The sequence below is a fragment of the Ictalurus furcatus genome, chromosome 20 (assembly GCF_023375685.1).
Source record: "Ictalurus furcatus strain D&B chromosome 20, Billie_1.0, whole genome shotgun sequence".
NCBI lineage: Eukaryota > Metazoa > Chordata > Actinopteri > Siluriformes > Ictaluridae > Ictalurus > Ictalurus furcatus.
In genome coordinates, this window is record NC_071274.1 from 12,794,294 (window position 1) to 12,820,165 (window position 25,872).

General features: G+C 38.3%; 1 protein-coding gene across 4 annotated transcripts in view; it reads left to right on the forward strand.

The window, feature by feature from the left end:
* per2 (period circadian clock 2) overlaps nt 1-24,251 on the forward strand; it is a 62,589-nt gene extending 38,338 nt beyond the window's left edge. For 3 of the 4 annotated variants that reach the window (XM_053650996.1, XM_053650995.1, XM_053650997.1), the window contains 17 exons: nt 467-609; nt 1,710-1,788; nt 2,137-2,243; nt 3,546-3,699; nt 4,372-4,480; nt 4,966-5,103; nt 7,601-7,676; nt 7,813-7,981; nt 8,704-8,831; nt 10,865-11,065; nt 13,400-13,651; nt 15,441-15,907; nt 16,056-16,442; nt 17,259-17,439; nt 18,306-18,522; nt 22,063-22,216; nt 23,020-24,251. In XM_053650996.1, coding sequence (XP_053506971.1) covers nt 467-609; nt 1,710-1,788; nt 2,137-2,243; nt 3,546-3,699; nt 4,372-4,480; nt 4,966-5,103; nt 7,601-7,676; nt 7,813-7,981; nt 8,704-8,831; nt 10,865-11,065; nt 13,400-13,651; nt 15,441-15,907; nt 16,056-16,442; nt 17,259-17,439; nt 18,306-18,522; nt 22,063-22,216; nt 23,020-23,139 — 3,082 coding nt within the window. In that variant the 3' untranslated portion in view covers nt 23,140-24,251. The remainder of the gene's footprint in view (nt 1-466; nt 610-1,709; nt 1,789-2,136; nt 2,244-3,545; nt 3,700-4,371; nt 4,481-4,965; nt 5,104-7,600; nt 7,677-7,812; nt 7,982-8,703; nt 8,832-10,864; nt 11,066-13,399; nt 13,652-15,440; nt 15,908-16,055; nt 16,443-17,258; nt 17,440-18,305; nt 18,523-22,062; nt 22,217-23,019) is intronic. The other variant, XM_053650998.1, reaches the window with a different exon arrangement.
* The last annotated feature ends 1,621 nt before the right edge of the window (nt 24,252-25,872 follow it).

Genomic DNA, 25,872 nt, shown 5'->3' on the forward strand with positions numbered 1-25,872 from the left:
GGCCGCGTAGCGGCAGACCGGATTGTGTGCCCATGCTGACCCCTGTCCACCGCCGAAAGTGGCTACAATGGGCATCAGAACTGGGCTGTGGAGCAATGGAAGAAGGTGGTCTGGTCTGATGAATCAAGTTTTCTTTTACATCATGTGGACGGCTGGGTGCGTGTGCGTCGCTTACCTGGGGAGGAGCACCAGGATAGGTCTTTTGGAGTACGTGCTTCGACGGGTCAGAGCAGTTCTGGCGGCACAAGGGGGATCTACACAATATTAGGCAGGTGGTTTTGTGTGTGTGTGTGTGTGTGTGTGTGTGTGTGTGTGTGTGTGTGTGTATACTTGATGTTATAACCATAAACAGAAATTCCCATAAGGGCTGCAATTAAAGCCAGTGTGGTAGATCCCTTATAGGACCAAGGTTAAGCATACACCTATGTGTGTCTGTAATGTTTAAACCTGTCCTCTTGTGTTGCAGTGGAGGTAAGGACTGTGAGGGGGACCTGCAGTACTACCCATTCCGTATGACTCCCTATCTAATGAAGGTGCAGGACACAGAGCACACTGAAGACCAGTTCTGCTGCCTTCTGCTGGCTGAAAGAGTGCATTCCGGCTATGAAGGTCACTAGGCATGCACAGATTTTCACTCAACAAACATTTAGGTTTTAATAATGTAAGATAGTAAAAAATGCTTTGGGTCTTAATTTCACTTATTGAGACCTGCATTAAGATTTTCAGGGTTTATTCCCAAGAGCCATATGAGTAATAACTGCATTATTAACTGATGTAACACATAATACACACATTTGTACTGGTATAGCTCTTATTTATTAATATACAATAGGCCTCATTTATCAGTATTTTAGTAAAGTTGTGTGCAAATATTTGCACAAGCCAAACAAAGGCTAGGAAATTTGGAAATTTTCTTGCCACTTAAATGTATATATTGATGAATGCCAAAATGCCAATCACGTGTAAATTACCAGGCGCATATGTGGCACAGCTTGCATTTGGTGATGCCCAGAATACTCCATAACAGGCAAAACTTACATAGATTAAATGATGCGTAAATAAAAAAAATAAAAATAAAAAGACTTTTGCTGAGGTAGAAGTGAAAGTTATTCTGACTCATATTGTTACCGAATCTGAAAAGGGCAAACTCTGGAGCCAAATTACAGAAAATGTGAATGAGATGTGAACAAGGTGAGGTGAAAAGAAAATGGTTTGTCATGAAAATAGTGAAAAAAATACATATTTACTGTGCCTAGGTGATCTTGGAGAGTAAACACATAACACCGCAGACCGCAGACAACAATCTTCTTTAGCTCTGGCAATTTTTCCCTTCAAGTCATTTATTTTAATTCACATAGGCTATGACTAACTCTGTGATTTCCTGTTTTTCTTCTTTATTTTTTTTTCCAATTTCATCTACACAAGACTTTTTTTTATTGTATTATCAAAAGAAAATAATTGGTTTACCATTATACATTGATTCAGAACTTTAGCAGCACTGTCACATAATGCCCCATAGTGCAAAATCTGCTGCTGGATAAACATGAGCAAGTAAGGAAAACTTCCTTTAATTAAAAGCCAGATCCTATTAGGTGTTTTGTACATGAATATAATAGTAAGACTAGCCTCTATGCCAAATGGCTGTGAAAAATGGAAATGCGTCACTCTCCAGTATTGATAGTATTAACCTCTAGATGTTTACTTCACAGCTCCAAGGATCCCAACGGACAAACGCATCTTCACCACCACACACACACCAAGCTGTGTGTTTCAGGATGTCGATGAAAGGTAAGGATTTGTTTTTTTTTCTTCTTTCTAACACAAAAGTCTTTTTTCTCTCTCTTTTCACATTTGAATTTCTCAAATTATTTACTTCAGTTTGAGTCTTCTCTTTAAATAAAATGAATTCCTTATAGAAGATCCAAACATTTGAGCCACAGGGCCACCGAGTACCTTATGATTTCATAAAGAGCTCTTCATCATCTATAAGTAATGAGTCACTTGGGAAAGTGAAGTTCCCCTTGGTTAGAACACATGAATAACTTGTATTTAAACGCTGCACATATGTTTAAAAGCCAGAGACTTTACAGAACGACTTGAGTGAATGAGTGACTGATATTTTTGTTTGCATCTCAGGGCTGTCCCATTGCTTGGATATCTACCACAAGACCTGATTGGTACACCATTACTCCTGCACTTGCACCCAAATGATAGGCCATTGATGCTCAGCATTCACAGGAAGAGTGAGTGCCACACCATCTGTTTGTACTGATTAAACCCTATTCTACTGTATTAGTTTTTATGTGGATATGTGGGGTAATGTAATTACCAATATATCTATGAAATTTTAGTTTTATCTAAATTCATCCTGTCAGTCATTTTTACTGACTGCACATTCCTAAGTCTGGAAAGACTGCATCTTCTTTTACCGGCAATTAAAGGGCCTGTAGAAATAACACCACGTGGTGTCTGTGGTGTGTAAAAGTCTGAGGCCTCTAGCATGAAATGGTTAAAAAGATTAAAATGCTTCTATTTTGCATTCTTTGCATTATTCTTTGCATTACAAACTATATTATCAGCAATAGTGAAAAGTAATAGAAATGAGTAAAATAAATATTTACATGAATTTCCGAATTTCTTAGTATCTATTATGTCTTCCTTTTGATTTATTGACAGCATGCACTTGAGCTGGCATGGACTCCACAAGTTTGAAAATCTTGTAAAGAAAATCTGACCTTTTGTAAGACATTAGTATGGGCAGTATCACAAATTAAAATTTAAATAGTGACCTAGAAATAGTGCTGAATCTTGAGTATTGAATGTTCTAAATACTGAACATTTTCATCCTTTGTTTTTAAACTTTTTTGCTTGTTTGAAAAATACCATATGCCCAATTTTTTGTGTGGTCTCAGACTTTTGGACCCAAGTGCACATATCCAGTATGATCAAATTTGCATTGTATCAAAAAAGCAATAATAAAACACAACATTGTATTATTTTTTCAGTGTAGAGATAATCCTTTAAATCCCAACTTGTTCCGATCATCTCTGGCTAAAACCAAATCAAAAACAAGTATTGGCTGAGGTTAAAATAGAACAATAATATATAAATGCTGTTTTAAAGGAAATGTCAGAGAAGCAACGCTTCCGTGGTTTTTAATTAAGTTATTGAGTTAACTTGAGTTATTGAGCCTTATATACATGTTACACGTCCACGAGCCCTGCAACGAGCAGTTACAATTGAGGTAAACATAATTAGTTTGTATTAAAGATATGAGGTGGACATTGTATGCATGCAAACATCATAAAAACACTCCTGTTTCTGTAATGTATACATTGAATCTTATCCTGTCCTGATAGTACTTTAGGTTCAAATATCTGTTTATGCTTTTAGAAGCATAATATATTATAATCAGCACACTATACTCTACTGTAAGACACCGTGATGTATTTTAACTTTACAGTATGGCTATAGAGCAAATATGTACATTACATAAGGATGTAGTATGTCATTTTCAACACAGTCAATCAATAATTTTTACATAGTCTTGCAGTATGCTGGTCAGCCGTTTGACCACTCATCCATTCGTTTCTGTGCTCGAAATGGAGAGTACATCACCTTAGACACCAGCTGGTCCAGCTTCGTCAACCCCTGGAGCCGTAAAGTGTCCTTTGTCATTGCACGACACAAAGTCCGCATGTGAGTATGGGTTATGCTTTGTGTACTAAAACTAACCAGTGTTTGTTTTGGATCTTTGCCTCAGTTGAATGTATTTGGCCTTTAACCGTGTCTGTTTCGCTGGTTTACTAACATAGTTAAATGGAAAGGGGGGAAAGACAGAGCTAAATGAAATTGGCCCCTTTAATACCTGCAGTAAATGTATTGTCTGTATCTGGGATCATCAAATGGCAGCTCCAACCATCCATTAAATTTTTCCAGTTACATTATACTTTTGTAGAAAAGATCTACTGAAATATATAATTACGTATCTGTGTGTGTGGGTCTGGGTGTGCGCGCGCGTGCGTAGGTGATATCATTAGGGTAGGACCACAGAGAAAAAAACATGAGTACTGGCCAAATTTGACAAAAAACTACAGGGAGTGATCATATAAATGAGAAGGAATGAGTACTAAAAAGCAGAGGCATTTTGTCAGATCAGTTGATGACTCCTGTCCTATAGTTTCTAAAGTGGTTGAAACATAGGTGTAATATTATAATTCATATGAAATAAATTGTAGTCACTGTGTTATTCTCTTGCTTGCACTGAGCTATATCCCTCAGCTGAATGTAGTACATGTTCATTAAACTCATTTCCTCAGCCAGGTGCACTATGAAAGTAATAGTGAGTTTGACTGGTTTGGAATTTTCCAGGGGTCCCGTAAATGAGGACGTCTTTGCAGCTCCAGCCACAGCTGAGGGTAAAACAATGGACTCGGATATCCAGGATATCACAGAACAGATTCATCGGCTACTGCTTCAGGTCAGTTAGTACTGAAAGAGAAAGTGAGACAATGATTTTGTGCCTAGGGAATTCAAATGTTTTAAATAGGTTATTGCCCAGGGTAATTATGTTTCTTTGACCTACTAAATAAATTCTGGCAGTCATATTGTGGAGTAAGAAGGACGAAAACGCATGCATCATAAAGATAGAGACTAGGGCCAACATGTCAAACCCCATTACACAGAGTACCAAATTTTGAAATATAGTGTTGTGGGGAAGGAAAAGGGAAGTACAAATTATGACAGCATACAAGTTATATATAGATAAAAAATAGATTTTAAGACTGCAGTTGCTGACCTAGAATGTTATAATAGTGAGCCTTAAAACCATTATGCGCCATGGATTGTATTGTTTATGGGTCTGTTATGCACCTTTGACCTGTGAGGTAAACAAGAAGCACCCACACTCACCTCTCTCTCTCTCTCTCTCTCTCTCTCTCTCCCCCTCTGTGTATGTGTGTATAGCCAATACATAATAACGGCTCGAGCGGCTATGGAAGCCTAGGCAGTAACGATCATCTGGTGAGCGTGGCCTCATCCAGCGAGAGCAATGGAAATGCAGCCCATCCACACGTGGATGACGAAGAAGGTCGAGCCAAACCTGTAAGACATTATAACAGATTCACTGTATGGCCAAACGTTTGTGGACACCTTACCATGTGGGGCTTCCCCTACTGTTGCCACAAAGTTGGAAGCACACAATTGTGTAGGAGTTGCATGTCTTTTGTGCTCTAGCATTAAGATTTTCCTTCACTGGAACTAAGGTGCCCAAACTTGTTCTACCACAATTCCCCTCTGCACAAAATGAGGTCCATAAGGACATGGTTTGCCAAGGCTGATGTGTAAAAACTTGACTGACCTGCACAGAGCACTGACCTCAACCCCACTGAACACCTTTGGAATGAATTGAAATGCCGATTGCACACTGGGCCTCCTCACCTGACATCAGTGCCTGACTTCTCATAGGCTCTTGTGGCTGGTTAGGTATCCACATACTTTTGGCTACGTAGTGTATCTTTACATACAGCTTCAACACACATGTACACAAGACATACAGTATCTCACAAAAGTGAGTACACCCCTCACATTTTTGTAAATATTTGATTATATATTTTCATGTGACAACACTGAAGAATTGACACTTTGCTACAATGTAAAGTAGTGAGTGTACAGCTTGTGTAACAGTGTAAATTTGCTGTCCTCTCAAAATAACTCAACACACAGCCATTAATGTCTAAACTGCTGGCAACAAAAGTGAGTACACCCCTAAGTGAAAATGTCCAAATTGGGCCCAATTAGCCATTTTCCCTCTCCGGTGTCATGTGACTTGTTAGTGTTACAAGGTCTCAGGTGTGAATGGGGAGCAGGTGTGTTAAGTTCGGTGTCATCGCTCTCATACTCCCTCATACTGGTCACTGGAAGTTCAACATGGCACCTCATGACAAAAAACTCTCTGAGGATCTGAAAAAAAGAATTGTTTCTCTACATAACGATGGCCTACGCTATAAGAAAGTTGCCAAGACCTTGACACTGAGCTGCAGCACGGTGGCCAAGACCATAAAGCGGATTAACAGGACAGGTTCCACTCAGAACAGGCCTCGCCATGGTCGACCAAAGAACAAAGAGGTTGTCTTTGGGAAATAGACGTATGAGTGCTCCCAGCATTGCTTCAGAGGTTGAAGGGGTGGGGCTCAGCCTGTCACTGCTCAGACCATACGTCGCACATCTTCTAAAGATGATGCACAAGAAAGCCCACAAACAGTTTGCTGAAGACAAGCAGACTAAGGACATGGATTACTGGAACCATGTCCTGTGGTCTGATGAGACCAAGATAAACTTATTTGGATCAGATCGTGTCAAGCGTGTGTGGCGGCAACCAGGTGAGGAGTACAAAGACAAGTGTGTCTTGCCTATAGTCAAGCATGGTGGTGGGAGTGTCATGTTCTGGGGCTGCATGAGTGCTGCCGGCACTGGGGAGCTACAGTTCATTGAGGGAACCATGAATGCCAACATGTACTGTGACATACTGAAGCAGAGCATGATCCCCTCCCTTCGGAGACTGGGCCGAGGGCAGTATTCCAGCATGATAACAACCCCAAACACACCTCCAAGATGACCACTGCCTTGCTAAAGAAGCTGAGGGTGAAGGTGATGGACTAAACCCTATTGAGCATCTGTGGGGCATCCTCAAATGGAAGGTGGGGGAGCACAAGGTTTCTAACATCCACCAGCTCCGTGATGTCATCATGGAGGAGTGGAAGAGGACTCCAGTGGCAACCTGTGAAGCTCTGGTGAACTCCATGCCCAAGAGGGTTAAGGCAGTGCTGGAAAATAATGGTGGCCACACAAAATATTGACACTTTGGGCCCAATTTGGACATTTTCACTTAGGGGTGTACTCACTTTTGTTGCCAGCGGTTTAGACATTAATGGGTGTGTGTTGAATTATTTTGAGGGGACAGCAAATCTACACTGTTACACAAGCTGTACACTCACTACTTTACATTGTAGCAAAGTGTCATTTCTTCAGTGCTGTCACATGAAAAGATATAATCAAATATTTACAAAAATGTGAGGGGTGTACTCACTTTTGTGAGATACTGTACATTGAACACTCCGTACTTTTCATAGTTCTGCCACTGTAACAGATAATTGAATTTAAAAATAGCTTTTTAATAGACCAAATGATGGGGATGATTTTAACCAAGCTACTATATATTAAAAAATCTCACAGTTTCACGTTTCAAACTTGTGGGTAAGTCCCAATTTACATTTTATTACATTTTCAAGATCTGGAACAATTTTTTTTATTTCCAATTATAAATGAAAAAAAGCCCAGATTTTCAATGTGGTCTCAGACTTTTGGAGCCCTCTGTATGTATTATATAGTTAACAGTTATGGGTTTGAATAAAGTTTTTTATTATTATTATTTTTATATTTTTTATTGTACTGCAGACAGTCACTAGAGGACATCATAGTCATTTTGGCTTCACCTTTCAACTGCTTTCATGTTTGGTCACCAAATACTGTTTATACTGTATATACACACACTGCAGTGAAGCCTTCCTTACCGTTGTGTTTATTGGATTTCTTTTCACAGAGAACGTTTCAGGAGATCTGTAAAGGTGTTCATATGCAGAAGAACCAGGGACAGCAATTCAAAAAGAGTCCAGGCAGTAAGTACAAATATGCTTCTGTGAAAGAAAAAGAGTGATTGTGGTTGTGCTGAAAATGTGCAATGACTTACAAGCTGCTGGGGATTGGAGGGGACACGGAATACACCCTGACATAAATCAATCACACTTTCTCCAGCAGAACCGCTCCAGAAGAGTCCAGTAGTTCGGCTGAAAGACTCCGCATTCCCAGTTAATTTGAGAGAGAGTACGGAGGAGCAGCAAGCCACCATACAGGAAGAACTCACATTAAAAGATCAGACTGTCTACTCGTACCAGCAGATCAGTTGCCTGGACAGTGTAATCAGGTACAGTGTGAGAGTAAGCTGTTATTAAAAGTACAAAGAACATTTTAAGAATAAGAATATTTTATTTATTTTTCACCTGTTAAATTGTAGTATTTAACAACGTTGATTGATTTGCTGATTATTCTATTATGATCCGTTTACAGACTTTTAATGGCAATCAGATTGTCTATCTCAGGGGTTCCCAAATGTTTTTTGCAGCCAAGGACCCCTTTTAAAATCAGCGGATCCCTTCGGAACAGATTTATTTTACAAATATATTCCAAGTATTGAAACATTAAGATCATTTAAGTGTGCAATATAATTTAAGTGTTTTTTTATGCCTCTGCCACTAGGAGGTAGAGGTATTATGTTTTTGGGTTGTCCATCCATATGAGACTCTCATTATCTCAAGAACAAGTGGTTAAATGTTTGTAGGATTTATATGGATTTATCAATGTTACCAGCAGATGAACTGATTAGATTTTGGAATTGATCTGAATAGGATTAATGTCACAGCAAGATCAAATGTCTGAAATTGTTTTTCTTCAATAGTTTTTCTTCAATAGGTTCTTCAATATACTTCCTATTTGAAGTATATTTTAAGGGTATTTCAGGCATACACATTTTGTTAATTGTGAATAACTGCTCTCTCTCACTCACTCACTCTCTCTTTCTCTCTTTCCCTCTCCCTCTTCTTGTCTCTTGCACTTTCCCTTTTTTCTGTCTGTCTTTTGTTTATGCAGGTATTTAGAGAGCTGCAATGTGCCTATCACGGTGAAACGTAAATGCCAGTCGTCCTCCAATACCACTTCCTCTAACTCAGACGAAGACAAACAGAAGGCAGTTGAAAGCTCTATGCAGGTGGCTGAAGGTAGAAAAACATGCAATGCAAGCCACTTAACCACTAACCACATGTGCTGCAAAAGTAGAATTAAGTGTTAAGTGCTTTCATTTGAATTGAACAGAAAGTGCTTACTCGAAAATAAGCAACCACTATATGATAGCATGTACAGTCCCCTCTTTTTTTCTGTAGACTGAAGACATTTGGGTTTGAGATCAAAAGATAAAAATGAGAAGAGAGTTTAGAATTTCAGCTTTTATTTCCTGGTATTTATATGTAGATGTGTTAAACCACACATCAGACCACCCAATTTGTAGGCAAGCAAAAATGTTGGAGCATGTGACTGATAGGTGCTCCTTGTTACCCAGGTGTGTCCTGTTAGATTGATTGTTTAAACAAAATAACAGCTGTGAACATCTACTCATGGTTTTAGCCTTCAGTTTCACCTGTGAAGACTGCATTTGTTGTTAAAAAGGATAAACTAACATGAAGATCAGAGAGCTGTCTATGGGAGAAAAGCAAGCCATTTTGAAGTGGAGAAAAGAAGAAAAATCAATCAGAAGTATTGCACAAACACTGGGCATAGCCAGTACAACAATTAGGAATGTACTGGAAAAAAAAGAAAAGAAACCACTGGTGTACTGAGCAGCTGGCACAGAATGAGTCAGCCAAGTAACATAACAGCTGATGACAATCATTGTGGTGAAGAAAAACCCAAAAACTACAGTCAGGGACATCAACAACAACCTCCACAGGGCAGGAGTGAAGGTAACACAATCCACCATTTGAAGAAGACTTTAAAGAAGATGCAAACCACTCATCAGCAGTAAGAATCAGAAGGTCAGATTAGAATTCAGAAAGAAATACAGAGATGAGCCACAAAAGTTCTGGAACCATAATTAACCTTTCCCAAAGTGATGAAAAGGCCAAAGTGTGGAGAAAGAAAGGATCTGCTCATAATCCAAAACATACGAGCCCATCTGTCAAGCGTGGTGGAGGTAGTGTCAGCTTCACTAATATTTATTGATGATGTAACTCATGATAGTAGCAGTAGAAGTTTTCAGGAACATTTTATCTGCCAATTTACAGAAAAATACATCCAAATTAATCAAGACGAACTTTATCATGCAGCAAAACAATGATCCAAAACACACTGCCAACACAACAAAGGTTCTATGTTTTATATTGTTTAACACATATAGATGTATATACCAGGAAATAAAAGCTGAAATCCTAAACTCTCATCTCATATCCATCTTTTGATCTCAAACACAAAGGTCTTCGGTGTATAGCCAAAACAAAAGAATTGGCCTTATTCAAATAGTTTCAGAGGGCACTGTACATCTCTAAATTGCACAGCATCAATCAAAGCATTTTATTAATATTTATCAATGTGATTCTGTAATGAATAACACTTATTTTATGTGTGAAATGCAATGTTGTAGAATATTTTGGGTCAATATGAAACAGGGTTGCACTGGTTATAAATTATAACAGCAATATTTAATAGTCAAATAATACCAATACACTTTCATTGACTTAAATATAAGAACAATGAGCTGATGAAAACAAACTTGAATAGTATGATGATACATTACATTAAGATACACTACACAAACCTAACATCATTTACATTATTACTTAACCCTCAGCTTTTAGCAGTAATCCACCATAAGTACTGTTAACAGAATATGTGTATTTATTGACTTTCTTTTCTAATAAGGAACAGAATTAGCCAAATATTTAATATAGTGTTGTCTCATTCCAGTCCCAAATATCCAATATGCCCTAATTAATAATGTGCCCTAATTAAGTAGATAATTGGTAAATTTCATAATTGAAGCTGAATACTAGGTTTCAGTTTTTACACTTTATTATTTATTTATGTTTCAATAGACATTAGGTTTTATTTATTTATTTTTTATTATTTCACGTCCTTTACATCCCAAGAATGTCCTAAGCAGGAGTTGTAACTAGAACATATTTTACTGTTAATATGTGGTAAAGCACATAAATACACATAGGGCTATAAAATATTGTTGTTTTCTCTCTTTATCCTTTAGCACCTGGACACCTGAAGTCCCAAACTGGTCTTTCTTCTCTGGATGTGTCGAAGAAGCCAAGCGGCTCAGGCGTGGTGGGCACCTCGCTCACTCCCCTGACACTGCCCAGCAAAGCTGAGAGTGTGGTGTCCATAACCAGCCAGTGCAGCTACAGCAGCACCATCGTACATGTGGGGGACAAAAAAACCCAGCCAGAGTCAGGTAGATAAGGCACATAAGATATTCAGCAAAGAGAATGAAAATGGACAGAAACATGATTAATCAGAGGTCATTAGTTAACATATGCAAAGTCTTCAGGAGTATTCAAACTGTCGAAATTTTAAAGGTCTAGTCACAATGATATTTTGCATGAGGCAAAATATCATTGTCACAAATATTGCAATACAAAATACTGGTGAGATGAATTTTGCTTCTCTGAGATGCTTCTCACAATATTTCTCTTTAATGTTCATTATGAGCTCTAACTCTTCTTACACACTAGGCAGCAGCACCAGAGGTAGTAGCATAGAGCACAAGGTTTGTGAGTGGGAACCTATCTGCCTCAAAGAATGCTTACTTAAGCATTCTTAAGTTCAAAAAAGTTCAGCGTTATGCGACGTGTCAAAATCAAGGGCCACAGGGCAAATGAAACAAAGTTGCAGGCCAGATTTGACCCATGAGCCTTGTGGTTGACACATGTGCTATAACGCTTCATTCGGATAAGCTTAACTTTAACGTGAATTCGGGAAAAATAATACAGAAATGGCCCATAGCACACTACTACTCAACTGTTTCCGACTATCACACACTATTCACAGCAGATGCATAGCATAGCCATCTGAAGGGCAGTTAATGTATAAATGCACTCCGGTTTCTATAGCGACTGGCTTGACCACACTCTGAATGTGGGTTAAAATCAGTGCCTTTGAAGTAAAATTAAAGTAATTCAAATGTAAAATGGGATGAAGAAATACACAAAATAAAAGCATGATTTTTTTTCCTCATCTATACAATTAAATTGGTAATTATGACGCAGTAGTGCATTGAAAGTGGATGTCTTAGAGCAGTAGGAGCTGTGAGGACACTTGATGTTTTATTTGAATAATTTATGCTCAATCTACGATCAAACAATCTTTTCATATTAATAACGTTGCCACGAGATGCATTTATGACACTGAGAAACTAAAATTACATGTTAATAATAGGGGGAAATTACACCTTACAAATCCTGATCTAGTTTCTTACAGTGCATTGATATTGCTTTGGTTTGATTTGTTGTCATAACAAAATAAATGTATTCATATTTGAATAATTTTTTCTCAATATCGTCTCCTTTCAGTATTGTCTTTTGAAGCCTGTCTTGGAATATGTCTGGTATCATGGCTTTAGTGTATCATCTCATGCCTAGAAACATAATATTCCTTGCTTACACAGGCATCATGGCAACAGGAGTTATCCTTTAACGCTGAACCATTTATAATTAGATTATAGCTGTGAATAAAGCAATTTGAAGTGGTTATGTTATGTTTCATAGTGGTATTTCATGTTACCACTTTTGCTATTGACATATCATCATCAATCAAACCAGCAAAATAATTTACATAAATGCATAAATGTGATTGGTTAAACCACAACTGCTATAGAAGTCAATCTGTTTCATCTTTAGAAAACTAGAGTCACCAAACTTAAAAAAAAAAATATATATATATATATATATATATATATATATATATATATATATATATATATATATATATATATATATATATGTATATATATATATATATATATGTATGTATATGTGTGTGTGTGTGTGTGTGTGTGTATATATATATATACACATGTGTATATGTATGTATGTATATATATGTATATGTTTCTTAGTATTTCTACAAGTACTCAGTTCTGATAGCAGTGATTAGGGGCAAGATAGTTTGCATGAACTATTTCTTTGAACTGGGGTGCTGTAGTTCAGTGGTTTTCAAAGTGGGGGTCTCCAGGGGGTGCCCGGGGGACCTCAACAATTTGGTGTGCCCATCCCTCCCACTAGTATGTTTTCTCTTTCTCACTCTCAGACAACCACACACACACACAATCAATTCCTAATGTAATGTAAAGATGTAATTATTAATAAAAAAAAAAATGTTAAAAAAGGGGGATATATTCAGAAGTCTGTATTTTTAATGTGTTTTAAAGACATCCTGCAAAAGGGGGGCCTCGGTCACATGTTAATGCCATTTAGGGGGCCTTGCCCTGGGAAAGTTTGGGAACCCCTGCTGTAGCTGGTTGATATTTTCTGATCTGGTGCATATTTAGAATTGAATACAGTAGCAGTATGTGAGTACATCTGTGCTTAGTATCACTAACACAAACTTTCCTTATTATGTGTCTATGTGTACTTATATCTCTATACGGTGCTCGTAGTCAGGTAGAGACTTAATAGAGTCTTAATAGAGTCCTAGAGTTTAATAGAGTTAGAGTTTGTGAGTGAACAAATGAACAATTCTGCGTTATACAGTGTATGAACATGAATTTGGTCCTGTTTTTCTCACACAGAAATCATAGAGGATGGCCCCAGTGCTGGAGACATAGCAGAAGGCCCCACTGCAGCCACTCCTCCTGCCACAGTTATACCTCCCAGCCAGGAAAGAGAAGCATATAAGAAACTAGGCCTGACTAAGCAGGTGCTGGCAGCACACACACAGAAAGAAGAGCAAGCCTTTCTCAACCGCTTGAAGGAGCTAAGGGGAGTTCACACTTTCAAAGCAGACTACCTGGAGAAGCAGAAAGGACAGGCCACGTCCGATGGTGAGAACATCTTCTGGATTTGCAATTCAGGCCTTTTTCAGTTGTAATCCGGTTAAGATGCGATTCGTTTCATTTAGCAAGGCAAAACGTCATCTAGTTCAGTTGAAAATCTTTGCCTCCTCACTTCTGCTTATTTTCAGCTCAGTTGACACAGTTCACACCCTGTCAAACACTCTATAGAACATCACTGTGAATTTCAGTCAGCAAAGCAGTTTTTAACAGACCTCATTAATTTATTGGATGAGACAGTCACTCTTTGACTAAAGCCCAAATAAGTACATTCCGAGCCCATGTACCAGTGAAAGAGTGGGCGTAGGTGAAGTGCCACCCTGGCAGCGTAAGCCCTGACTCAACATGTTCTCTGTTAGTTTGGCAGCACTGTTTTTCTAAATAAAGCCTGAGGAAAGAAATGAAAGCTTCAAATATGGGCTAATATCCTACTATTGGAAGTAAACTTATAATACAGGAAGACAGGATTTTTCAAGGCATGGTAAGTTTATAAATATCCCGACAATAAAATGAAAGGTGGGGGGGTTACAGTTAGTATGTTCCATGGTGCTGAAAAGTTGAGAGCTCTTGTTACTTTTTAGGCTGCTATCCTAAGTTCTTCTTTGATAGCTGATTATTAGGATTGCCTAGCTATTTTATTGCAAAATCTCAGGTACTAATATCTCCATAATTATCACAAATACAGGCAAACTCTTTGTCATTTCCAGGTTCTACTTGACCTATACAAAAACAGTGCGAGTAGATCAAATACTCTTTAATATCAGAATCATTCCCATTGTCGGTCATTCTCCCAAACATCAAGAATGCACATTAACATTAGCATGACTGTGCATGCTGTTACAGGAAAATAATCAACACCAAAAGCTGATTTTCTTAAACAGCAAGTGTTTTATTCTCCTTATGCTACAGTAATTTGTCAGCTGTTACTATTTGTAACTACTTCATGATGGATATATCATGTTTAACAGTACAGTACTGTTTAAAATCAGTTCCTGTTATCTCTTACATTATGGTGTTTATTCATAGCCATTCCTCACCAGTCTCTCTTTTTCCTCTCTTGAAGTTAATAAGCGAAAAAAACATGGCTTGTCATGTTACAGAGAAGTCTGCCATGATGGCTTAAATGTTACTTAAATGTTAATTTCCTTACAGAAAGCTTCACCATATCAGCAGTTACACATATTTCTTAAATAGCAACATGTTTTTAATCTGTGTATTTATTAGAAATCGGTTTATTATTAGATTATGTGGCTTGTCTATCGTACAATTCCTTTTGAATGAGTTGTTACTGTAGAAATGGTATTAGGGCAAGCTCCTTAATATAAACATATGATACGAATTACAGCTGAGACAACTGGACAGAGCTGCAGTTAAAGAAAATTAAGAAGAAGAAGAATCCATTATTTGTCACATGTACATTACAGCCGAGTGAAATAGTTTCTTTGCATATCTCATCATATTAGGAATTTGGGGTCAGAGTGCAGGGTCAGCCATGATATGGCGCCCCTGGAGCAGATAGGGTTAAGGGCCTTGCTCAAGGGCCCAACAGTGGCAGCCTGGCTGTGCTCATTAATATTAAAAACCTCATTAATCAAGACCTTCTGTGCAAGCAGATTTCAGAATTAAATTTATGCTGTGATATCAGTGCCCCTAACTAATTAGTCAGAGGCCAGTATTAGCCTTAAAAATTAAAAATGTAGTTAAATCACATAAAGCTCTGTTCATATTCCGTTATAGCTTTCATACATCTCTCTCTCTTTTCCCTTCTCTCTTTGTACAGTTGGACAGTATCATGTTGGTAAGCAGGGGGGGAGAGCAGAACCTGCCACTGGCCGTGGGGGCCGCAACAGAAAGTCCAAATCCAAGCGCATCAAACAGAATGAATCGTCCGATAGCACCATCTCACATCGGAGACAGCTGTTCAGGCAAGAACTGCAAGGACTGAACCAGACTTCATGGTCTCCTTCAGACACCTCACAGTCTGCTTTTCCTATCGCGTACCCAGCCGTTGTGCCTGCATACCCCCTCCAGGTGTACCCAGGGAGCAATGCCATGCCCCCCGGGGTGGATGCCCCACTCTCAGGATTTGGAGACAGTCAGTGTACCCAAAATCCACGCTTCCCCGTGCAACCCATGCAGCCCCAATTTCCTGCCCCTCTTGTCACACCCATGGTGGCACTTGTGCTGCCCAACTACATGTTCCCACCACTAGGAAGTGCCCCTCGGCAGCCTTTCTACCCTGAGCAGGTAACTTTCAGATGATCAGTTGTCTTTTTTTTTAGTCTGTAATAACCTCTATTTTTCAAAGCATTTTGAGGTTTTGGAAAGCCAGTATATAAATGAAACACATGATTAATAATTATTATTTGTAACAGTTTTAATTGCTCTCCTACAGGCTTTGTTCCCACCCACCCAGGTTCCATTCCAACCCCAGACAACGTTTCCTGTACAGACTCAGTTCACCCAACAAAACCCTTTTCCAGCTCAGCCATTCCCTTTCACGCCGCTGGACAAGCAACCCAAGCCCGCAGAACCAGAAACGAGGGAGGGGCCTTCACGGAGCTCCACCCCTCAGTCACTGGGTGGACGGGACCAATCATCTCCACCCTTGTTCCGGTCACAGTGTAGTTCACCACTGCAGCTCAACCTTTTGCAGCTGGAGGAGAGCCAGCGCTCCAATGAAAGACAGGAAACCACAGCAACCTCTGCTGGTACTCAGGGGAGCACTGCAGTGGAGAAAGGAGCAAACGCTGGAATGCAGACCAAGACAGACATAGAGACAGTATGGGCGTGATTTCTTTTAGCTCCTCATTTGTCTTCTTTTGCTCCTGCTCTCTCTTTCCACTAGATGGCATTATTATGTAGGGTTTTTTTTTGTTGTTTTGTTTTTTGCTTTTGTGCTGTTTTCCCAATGGATGAAAAGCAGTTACTGAAAATGAATGGATGAAAAGTATTTGCCCCCTTAAAGTTAATAGCTGTAAACCAAACTCTTCCTGTATTTTAACTGACAATTGGAATGATATTCTTATTGCAGAATCCTGCTTTTGCTTTACACCCAATCAAATTAGAAAACATCTAGCGACTAATCTGACATAGCAATAGATTTTCTTTGGTATACACGAGCCAATTTTTTTCTTAGTGTCTTGCCTTAGCTGCAGAAAGAGAAAGTGTTTTCATTCAAATATTAAGGTTCAGTGGACTCCCAGACTCTAGTGAAAGCTTTGTGACCATTTCCAGAGCTGTTTCATGGGTATCAACAAATGTCACCAAAAAAACTAAATTGGTAATATTGGTGACTGTACAGTAAATAAATGTTCAGTAATACATGTTGTTTGCTCTATATAGATTTCCTTGGCACAAACATATGGTTGAACACCTGAAAACATTTGCAATAATAGAGAAAATCAGGAATATGGTAAACATTTTTCAAGAGCTTAGTATGCTAAGCTTCAAAGTGTTCTTTGAATCTTCTTTAATATTACAATTGTTTAGAAATTAACAATGAATTAAAAGGACTTAAAAATTAGGAATATGATCCATAAGCTCAGCATTTGCAGTAACTTAGCATATGATGTCCATTTTGTGTGTTGTTTTGCAGGAAGATGCAGATGACATGCACCACTGTGACGCTTTCTCTTTATCCAGTGATCTGTTGGATATCCTCATGTTGGAGGACTCTCGGTCCGGCACTGGGTCAGCTACATCTGGGTCCATGGGTTCAGCTTTTAATGGCTGTGGCACGTCAGCTTGTGGAAGTGGTGGATCTGCTAGTGGAACTGGTGCGTGACTTCTGTGTTCTATTCACTCTATTCACAGTAGAAGCAAAGCCACTCGTTTCTTAATTGTATGGGATTATAACTGTACCAGGAGTTTTAAAAATGCCCTATATAATAAGTAAATGCACAGAAACAGCATTCAGTTCAATTCACCAGTAAGTGCATTGAAGAGATCCTGGCAACATGACAGGAGTTAAAATGATCTTTACAAAGCCAGTTTATTTTATGTCACCATAATCCTCTCAGTTCAGAATGACCTGACCAAAAAATGATTCTTGCATGTTCATTGAGTAAGTTTTGTAAGAACACTTACAAATTTCATGTTCATTCTAAATACTATTCCACTTTTGTGGATGTGTAAATGGATTTGCCCATAACTCTGATACTTATAATAGTTCTCAGTTGCAAATAAACAGGAGGCCTACCCTGGTCACTGTGGTATTATCAAATATCGAATTGTTGCCTTATGAATGAAAATTATGTGGAGCCTGATATTTACACCACTAGTGATTTTCATATGGATAAAATTTTCAGTTTTGGCTCAGTGGTTAAAGGCTCTGTGTTACTGATCAGAAGATCAGAAGCCCCAGCACTGCCAAGCTACCACTGTTGGGCCCTTGGGCAAGGCCCTTAACCCTCAATTGCTCAGATGAATGAATGTAATAAATGTAAGTCGCTCTAGATAAGGGCGTCTGCCAAATGCCATCAATAAAAACTTTAGTGCCTCCTTATTTAATGTAACATTTTAAGTCTCATTGACATGCTTTGCAGTGGTTTTGAATCCCCTTTTTCTATATGTTCTGTCTTTTTCTCTCATTGTTTCTCCCACTCCCTCTCTCCTACACTCTTTCTCTCTGTATCATATACAGGGAGCAGTCACACCAGCAATAACAGCAGTAACTACTTTGGCAGTGTGGACTCTTCACAGAAGTCCCTTAAGGCCAAGAGACCAGGAGGTGGCGTTTCAGGGTCCTTGGAGTTAGAGGAGAGTGAGAGTTTGCTCAAATATGTCCTGCAGGATCCTCTGTGGCTCCTCACTGCCAATGTGGACAAGGCTGTAATGATGACGTACCAGTTGCCCTCTCGGTGAGTGAGGTTAAACAAAACCTGTGCCTTATTCCCCCTTGATAGTCTCAATGTTAATGATCCCTGTCCACTGATTTGAAAAGCATGGAAGGAGATAGACGGACATGGAAATTAATTTAACACTTCTAAATAATAATCATGATAATAATAATAATAATAATAATAATAGAATAATTTTAAAGAAGAGAAGTGTGTATATACCGCATAACGCTTGCTGTTTTGAAAAAGTGCAGTCCTTTTGGAACTTTGGAATATAAATTTTAACACTCATTGCAAAAATCAGTACTTTACTTGTGAGACGTTTGATGAGTCACTGTATCTTTAAAAAATGTTTTACTGTCATATATGAAACCCATCAAAGAATGGTTTCAAGTCTTAACTCTAGCATTTACAGTTGCTTATTAATTTTATTGTCATGCTGTATCATTGTGTGCACACGGGGGCAGCAGTGTGTGCTTGTTAGAGTTTGCATTTGACCAAAGTCCAATGCCCGTGTCTGCTTGAGAGTGTATGTGTACATATGTTTGTGTTACATATAGATGTGTTTTGTGGTACTGAATAACAATAAACAAGATTGCAAAGTCTTCTTTTCTGGGTTAAAAATATTACAATCTTTTGCGAGTTTGCCAGTTCGACTTATTAAGCTTCTGGAATTTTGAGGCATTCTCAGTAAAACTACAGTTATGACCATTTGCACTTTCAAGATGAACTGTGTTTATTGTGGGCCACAGTGAGGTATGCTTTATTAGGCTTTGGAATATGATGTCATGACACAGAATCTCATGGGTGGTCAGCCATTTTGGCAGGATTAGTCAGTCGTCTAGTTAGACAGGCAGCCTAGCTAGTTTTCTTACAAATGTAAGTATTTTGAGTGTTTGAGTCATAATGGTAGGAAGCTATTTTTGCGTTATAATCTCCAATGCAGCAGCCATGAGCCAGCAGCCATGTGATAGAAAAAATAAAATAAAATATTTTTAAAAATCCACAGTGGACTGTAAAAACTACAGAAACAAAGTTTCACATGTAACATAGGAGAACGTTATTTGTACACTCCGTTGGCATTTTGTGCATTTCAGTAGATATTAAAGAAATGCCTGATTATATACAGGTATTGATGTCTGGACTTTGTCCAATTTACACACCAACCAAAATGCATTTGAAAGTAAATGGAAAAACCATCTCCTGTCTCAACAGGATGACATCAGTAATCTGTACAGAGCATTAATATGGTGGCATGGTGGCCTAGTTTGGAATAGCACATTTGCCTTGCACCTCCAGGGTTGGGGGTTCGATTCATGCCTCTGTGCTATGTGCGTGGAGCTTGCACATTCTCCCTGTGCTTCGGGGGCTTCCTCTGTGTAGTTTAGTTTAGTTTATTGCTTTATAAAGCACATTTAAAACAATAGATCCTGAAACCAAAGTGCTGTACAAGAAATATAAAACAGAAATAAAAAAAATTAAGAGTAAACAAAAACCAAAGATAAGACCAATGAAAAATGTATACCCTCAATTAAAACAAAGAATACAAATAAGTATTTTAAACACAGAAACGGTAGGGGATGATTTAATGTGGAGAGGGAGACTTTTCCAAAGCCTTCAGCCTTAAAACATGAATGAGGAACTGAGAGTAGTAAATGACTGGATGATCGAAGGTGTCTTGAAGCTGTGTATGGGATACACTGTGGAGCAAGTCCATACAAAGCTTTAAAAACAAAATGCAAAATTTTAAAATCAACATGGAACTTGACCAATAACCAGTGAAGAGAAGTGAGCACAGGTGTAATGTGTGCACGTTTTTTAGTGCCAGTCAGTAATCTGGCTGCCGCATTTTGTACCAACTGCAAACGATCAATAGTTGTTCTGGGCAAGCCCAGACAGAGCAAATTACAATAGTCAAACCTTGGATGTTATGAACGCATGAATAACAGTTTCGAGGTCCTTCTTGGAGAGTGTCATTTTGATTTTAACAATAGATCTTAACTGAAAGAATCTGCTTTTTTACCACAGCACTAATCTGCTTATCAAAGCACAGTGTGGGGTCAAAAATGACACCAAGGTTTTTGATACAGTCGCGCACATTAGAAGAAAGGGTACCAACCTGACTGACAATGTCAGAGGACAGAGCTGATGGACCAAAGACGATTATTTCGGTTTTGTCGTTGTTTAGCTGTAAAAAGTTCATGTCCATCCAGTGCTTAATGTCATGCAGACAGTCAAACAAACTAGACACATAGACACTTATTTTTCACAGGAAGATAAAGCTGTGTCTTCAGCATAGAAATGATATAAGTGGTGTCTTTCAATAGTATGACCTAGAGGAAGCGTATATAGAGAAAAGAGAAGAGGACCCAAAATGGTACCCTGAGGAACACCATAGGGCATTTGAGCACAGGATGAGAAACACTTCCCTACATTAACAGAAAAAGATCTCTCCTCCGGTACTCCGGTTTCCTCCCCCAGTCAAAAGACATGCGTTGTAGGCTGATTGGCATCTCAAGTGTGTGAATGGGTGTATGAGTGTGTGCGATTGTGCCCTGTGATCGGTTGACACCCTGTCCAGGGTATTCCCCGGGCTTAAATACCCCGGGCTCCAGGTTCCCAGCGACCCTGTATAGGATAAGCGGTACAGAAAATGGATAGATGTATTTGATGCTAATGTAATACTTGGTTGTGCTCTTTATGTAAAAAATATTATATGAAATACATTATGCATCCATCCAGGGCATTAGCAGCTCTAACGTTTCCCCACTTGTCATGTTATGTAGGGGTTCTGTAGCTATCTACCCAGATTGTAGGGCAAATCACAGCATGCTTGATCTCAAACAATTAAAACGGAAATAGGAATAAATAACAATAACACCAGGTTATATTTAATACATGACCGGTGAGTGTAATTTATTATTTCCTGTTTTATTAGCAGGAAAAGGTCAAGTGTACGGAATAATTAATATATGATTATTTAATGCTCAATTAATGCTTATTTATATGTATATGTAGAACAGTTGGGGTCACTGTAACTGTAACATGATCTCCAACCATTGGTAGCAGTTTGTAGATCGTCGGATTGTGCAGGTCCTACACTCATATGTATATTTGTAAACTGTATGTAGGCTTTGAGTGAAATTTTTTTAATTGCTCAAACAAAGAGGCACTTAAATGCACAGCAGATTTGAAAGCATTTATGGTGATGTAAGAGGAGCTTCATATGGATCCAGAATGTTAATAAGATTATAATTTGAAGTCAGTTGCTTGGCATGCCTTTGGAGTTAAGAGTGACACAGCCGCTTTCCGTTTTGATTAGCTTTAAACACAAAAACACAATAAAACAACAATCGCTTTCAGCTCTCACTGTGTGCAAGTACAGGCTTATAGCCTGCGAACAAAGGACTAACCCTTTCAGAATGGCTGAACAGTCACATGATGCAGCATGATGTGATGTCTATTCCCAAATGCAATATTATGATTATCTGATGTCCAGTCGGAATAAAATGTTTCCATGTATGTTCACGAATCTTTGCATCTGTGATTCTGTCTCTTTAGTGATATCCAGCAAGTGTTGCGGGACGACTTGGAGAAACTGAGGCAGATGCAGAAGAGTCAGCCTCGGTTTTCTGAGGCTCAGAAGAGGGAGCTGGCTGAGGTTCACCCCTGGGTGAGAGAAGGAGGAGGTCTACCCAAAGCCATTAACATTGAGGTGAACACAAAGAAAAAGCGCTTCACATTTTACATCTAGTCCTAGTGAGCAAAATATAAAGCCAGTCTATTTAATTTAACTAAGATTAAAACACTTCTCATGATTGTGCAAGTTGACAAGTAGTTTTATGAAATTAATAATTAATATTATTTCCTTATTCTCAGTTAAGAAAGTTGATCTACTGTAAACGAAAATCTTGTTTTCCGAAGCTTTGATGTTCACACCTTTTATCTTGGTTCAAAAACACATGCTTTCATTTTAAACCCAGGTTTCCACAATCAGGAGCAAACTTTAGTAAATAAATGCTCAAGACTCTCCCATCTCTTTATCAGTATAAATTTTAAACACTGCCGTAGACATCCGTAAAGATGCAGGGTTGTTTGGCTAGATATAAATTATTGTAAATGATGACTGACAAATAAATCAATAAAGTGTTATTTTAAACCCATTTCTAAGAAACATATGGCATTTAGTTGTAAAGATGTAATACCATTTATATGAATTTTTATGGCCAATTTTGCTCTCCTGTACTTTTGACTATAGGGCGATATTCTGTTGCACCACACAGGAGCAAAATATTTTTTAAAAATGAAGGTTTCTTCTGCTAATTATGTTTGAAATGTATAAATTAGCTAAGCTCAGACTGTCATCTCTGGATTCAATTGTTTCAGCTTTAGTAATATCATTTAATGTTATAAAACCTCTTCAGCTTGACCATCTAACTAAGTTCTGTACTACCTGTAAGGATGCTGGTGTAGGATAGAGCTAAGCTAAGTTTGTGTTATGTGTTGCATGTTGTGAAGGCTTGTGTTGGCTGTAAAGGAGTCACAGAGACACTGGTTGCCGAGGAGCTCCCAGACCTACACATGGGGGAATCTGAAGCCAGTGATGTCACAGCCCCCCCTCGTGACCAGACGCAATGAAGAGCTTGTACACACACACAGAGTACTAATCTGGGATAGGATGTTTTTGTATATGTTTTTAAAAAAAATACAACTTGAATAATTTATATGTTTAGATGAGGTAGTGAAGAGCATTGCTTTTGAGGAGCTTTATGGAGTTCTCCGATGTGTGTCTGTGTGTGTGTGCGTGCGTGTTTGTCAGATGTCTGTCAGTCAAATTCCTAGACTCCAATGTGTTCTAAGACAATGTCCTTGTGACTAAAAAGTATTTTTGTTTCTTGAAATCTCTTAATTAAATGGTTGTTATTTTATATACTCATGTGGAGCTTGAAAACCACACATTGTCATATTTTATGTTCTATAATTGTACCCCACAAATGTCTTTGAATACCTCAACAGCTACTTTAGTAGCTTTAAGAAGCATTTCTGCTGGAAAAGGCTATAAAAATTAGTTTCATTTAAACAATTAACTACAAATGTCTGTCTCCTCATCAGCTATTACACTATATAAATTCAGAGAAATGGGACAGGAGGTAAGGATACTAGCTGAAAAGACCAGAACCAGTGCAATGAATATAGTTTAATATATTTTCTATAAGTTATTCTATAAGCTAGTACGTTGAAGATTATAGAGAGATCCATTTACAGACAACTGTGGTACAGGGACCACAAAAGCGTTTAATCCTTTTTCCCAGGATAGAGACTGATCTCGAGTTTTGAAAGAAAAATTGACATTGGATATGTCCAAACCAACTTCTTACTGTACTAAATAGCAATGAATATATTAATATTTGATTCATATTAAGTCATTATTAATATACATTTTCTCCTTATTACTGTACGTACTCTCAACAACCACAGCACTTTTTTTCAAAGTGAGCCAGCCAAATTCCCAAAGCCTCTGTTTTTTTTTTATTATTATTTGAGTTTTTTTTGTTTGTTTTGGGTTAACTGGTAGGTTTGCTAATAAGAGTTGAAAGAATATATATATTTTTATTTTAAACTACAATTAGGACAGTTTTCACAGTCAAAAAGACTTGTTTATTGTAGGGTAAAGAAAGGTATTTTATGTGTCAAATGTTATTATATAGGATTTGTTTAAAAAATAAAATTATTTTCTAAGAAAAAGTAAATGCTTCAGTCTTGATTGGAGTTTTGATTTTTGTGCATTTTGAAAATTTATGCAGCACCTTGCCAAAATCATAGTACAATTCACAAATGAGAATCACAATTACAAATCAAGACACATAGCCTACAGTATAGGACAGCAAACACAACAACAACAACAACAAACAAGGACAGGGAAGATGATAGAAAAAAGAGAAAAGCTATTAAGTGGTTTAAAATAGGAGGGATTTAGCTCAAATAAAAAGGATTTTTTTTTACTTTATTACGGAAATGTTTTCTCTGGACAGTTAGACTACATGAGCTGTGAGTCAGATTAAATCAGACTATGTCTAATCCATTCTCTTGAATGACCGTTGGAACCGTCTGTGTAACTGGAGCCATGTCGGTGCCATATGCTCAAAATGAAACGCGTTGCCTTTTTTTCTTCTTTTTCTTTTTTTCCCCCCTCTACATTTCCTGGTAGTTTTTATTACAACGCTGTTCCGGTGTACAGCCTCTCTTGCCTTTTAGTGACCCTTTAAGAGGCCGCAGAAACTGGACGCGACGTGAAGAGGATGCGAGTGCCTTTGATGAAAGCGACGTGAGTGTCGTTCACACCTCCGCCAATTTGAGGACGAGGTGTTAAAGTCCGGACCGCACTAAAGGCGGCACCTCACAGACGCCACTATAATCTTACAAGCTGACAACAGTCCGCGAAGTTTCAGATGTGGATTTGAAGAAAGAAAGAAAAAAAAGCTTAATACGTTTTTTTCCCACACTGAACAGATCATCAATTGACTACAAACTATTATCCATTTAAGTAGGCCATGATATTAGTTCTTCAGAATCATACACTACTTCACTTGTTACTTAGCCTTATAGCTCACCGTCCCTGTATGTGATGTCATTAGGATGAACAGAGTCTGTTTGTTTGTTTTTTTTAAATAACCGAAATGGTTAACTTTCAGTATCTGAGATTATTTGGAAATTAAAAACGCTTCTTCTTTTTTTGTACTTCAAAATGTGATACCTTAAACTTTAGTAGCCTTCTAGAACAACAACAACCCGGAAGTTGGGCCTGAGAGAGGATTTGAGTTAGCTTTACCTTAGTGTACATGTAGGCTCGACGTGGTTTGTTTCACGTATGCTATTTATTCGTCACTATAACAGGAGGCCTGAGGGTAAGGCCTTGTTTAGTTCTCGTCAGTTATACAGGTTTATCCATTCTACAGAGCCTAAGTGATATAAAGTTGAGTGAAGTCCTTGGTCGCAGGACTAACCCAGAATAAGAAGCCTGCTGTGCTGTGCAAATGTAGCTAATGTCATATGTAATTCCGGTATACTCTGAGGTGATACTCTGAAAAGGAAATATGGGAGCCTCAAGAAAACGTTTATCCAAATTGACCTCAAGGATGAGATTGCTGAAGAGTTTTTGGTAGCTTATCTGCTAGGCAGCTTGCGACCATATACAAAATACCTTGTCAAAATAGTTTGCCACGCAGCTACTGTTTAGTGTAGTAGTAATAGTAGGCCACGTCGGATGCACCACACTGTGGTGTATATCCATAACCACAGCACTTAATAATGTGTGAGCCGGTCAAGCTCCAAAAGGCTCTGAAAGAATGACAGCTGGGTTTGTCAGCTCCA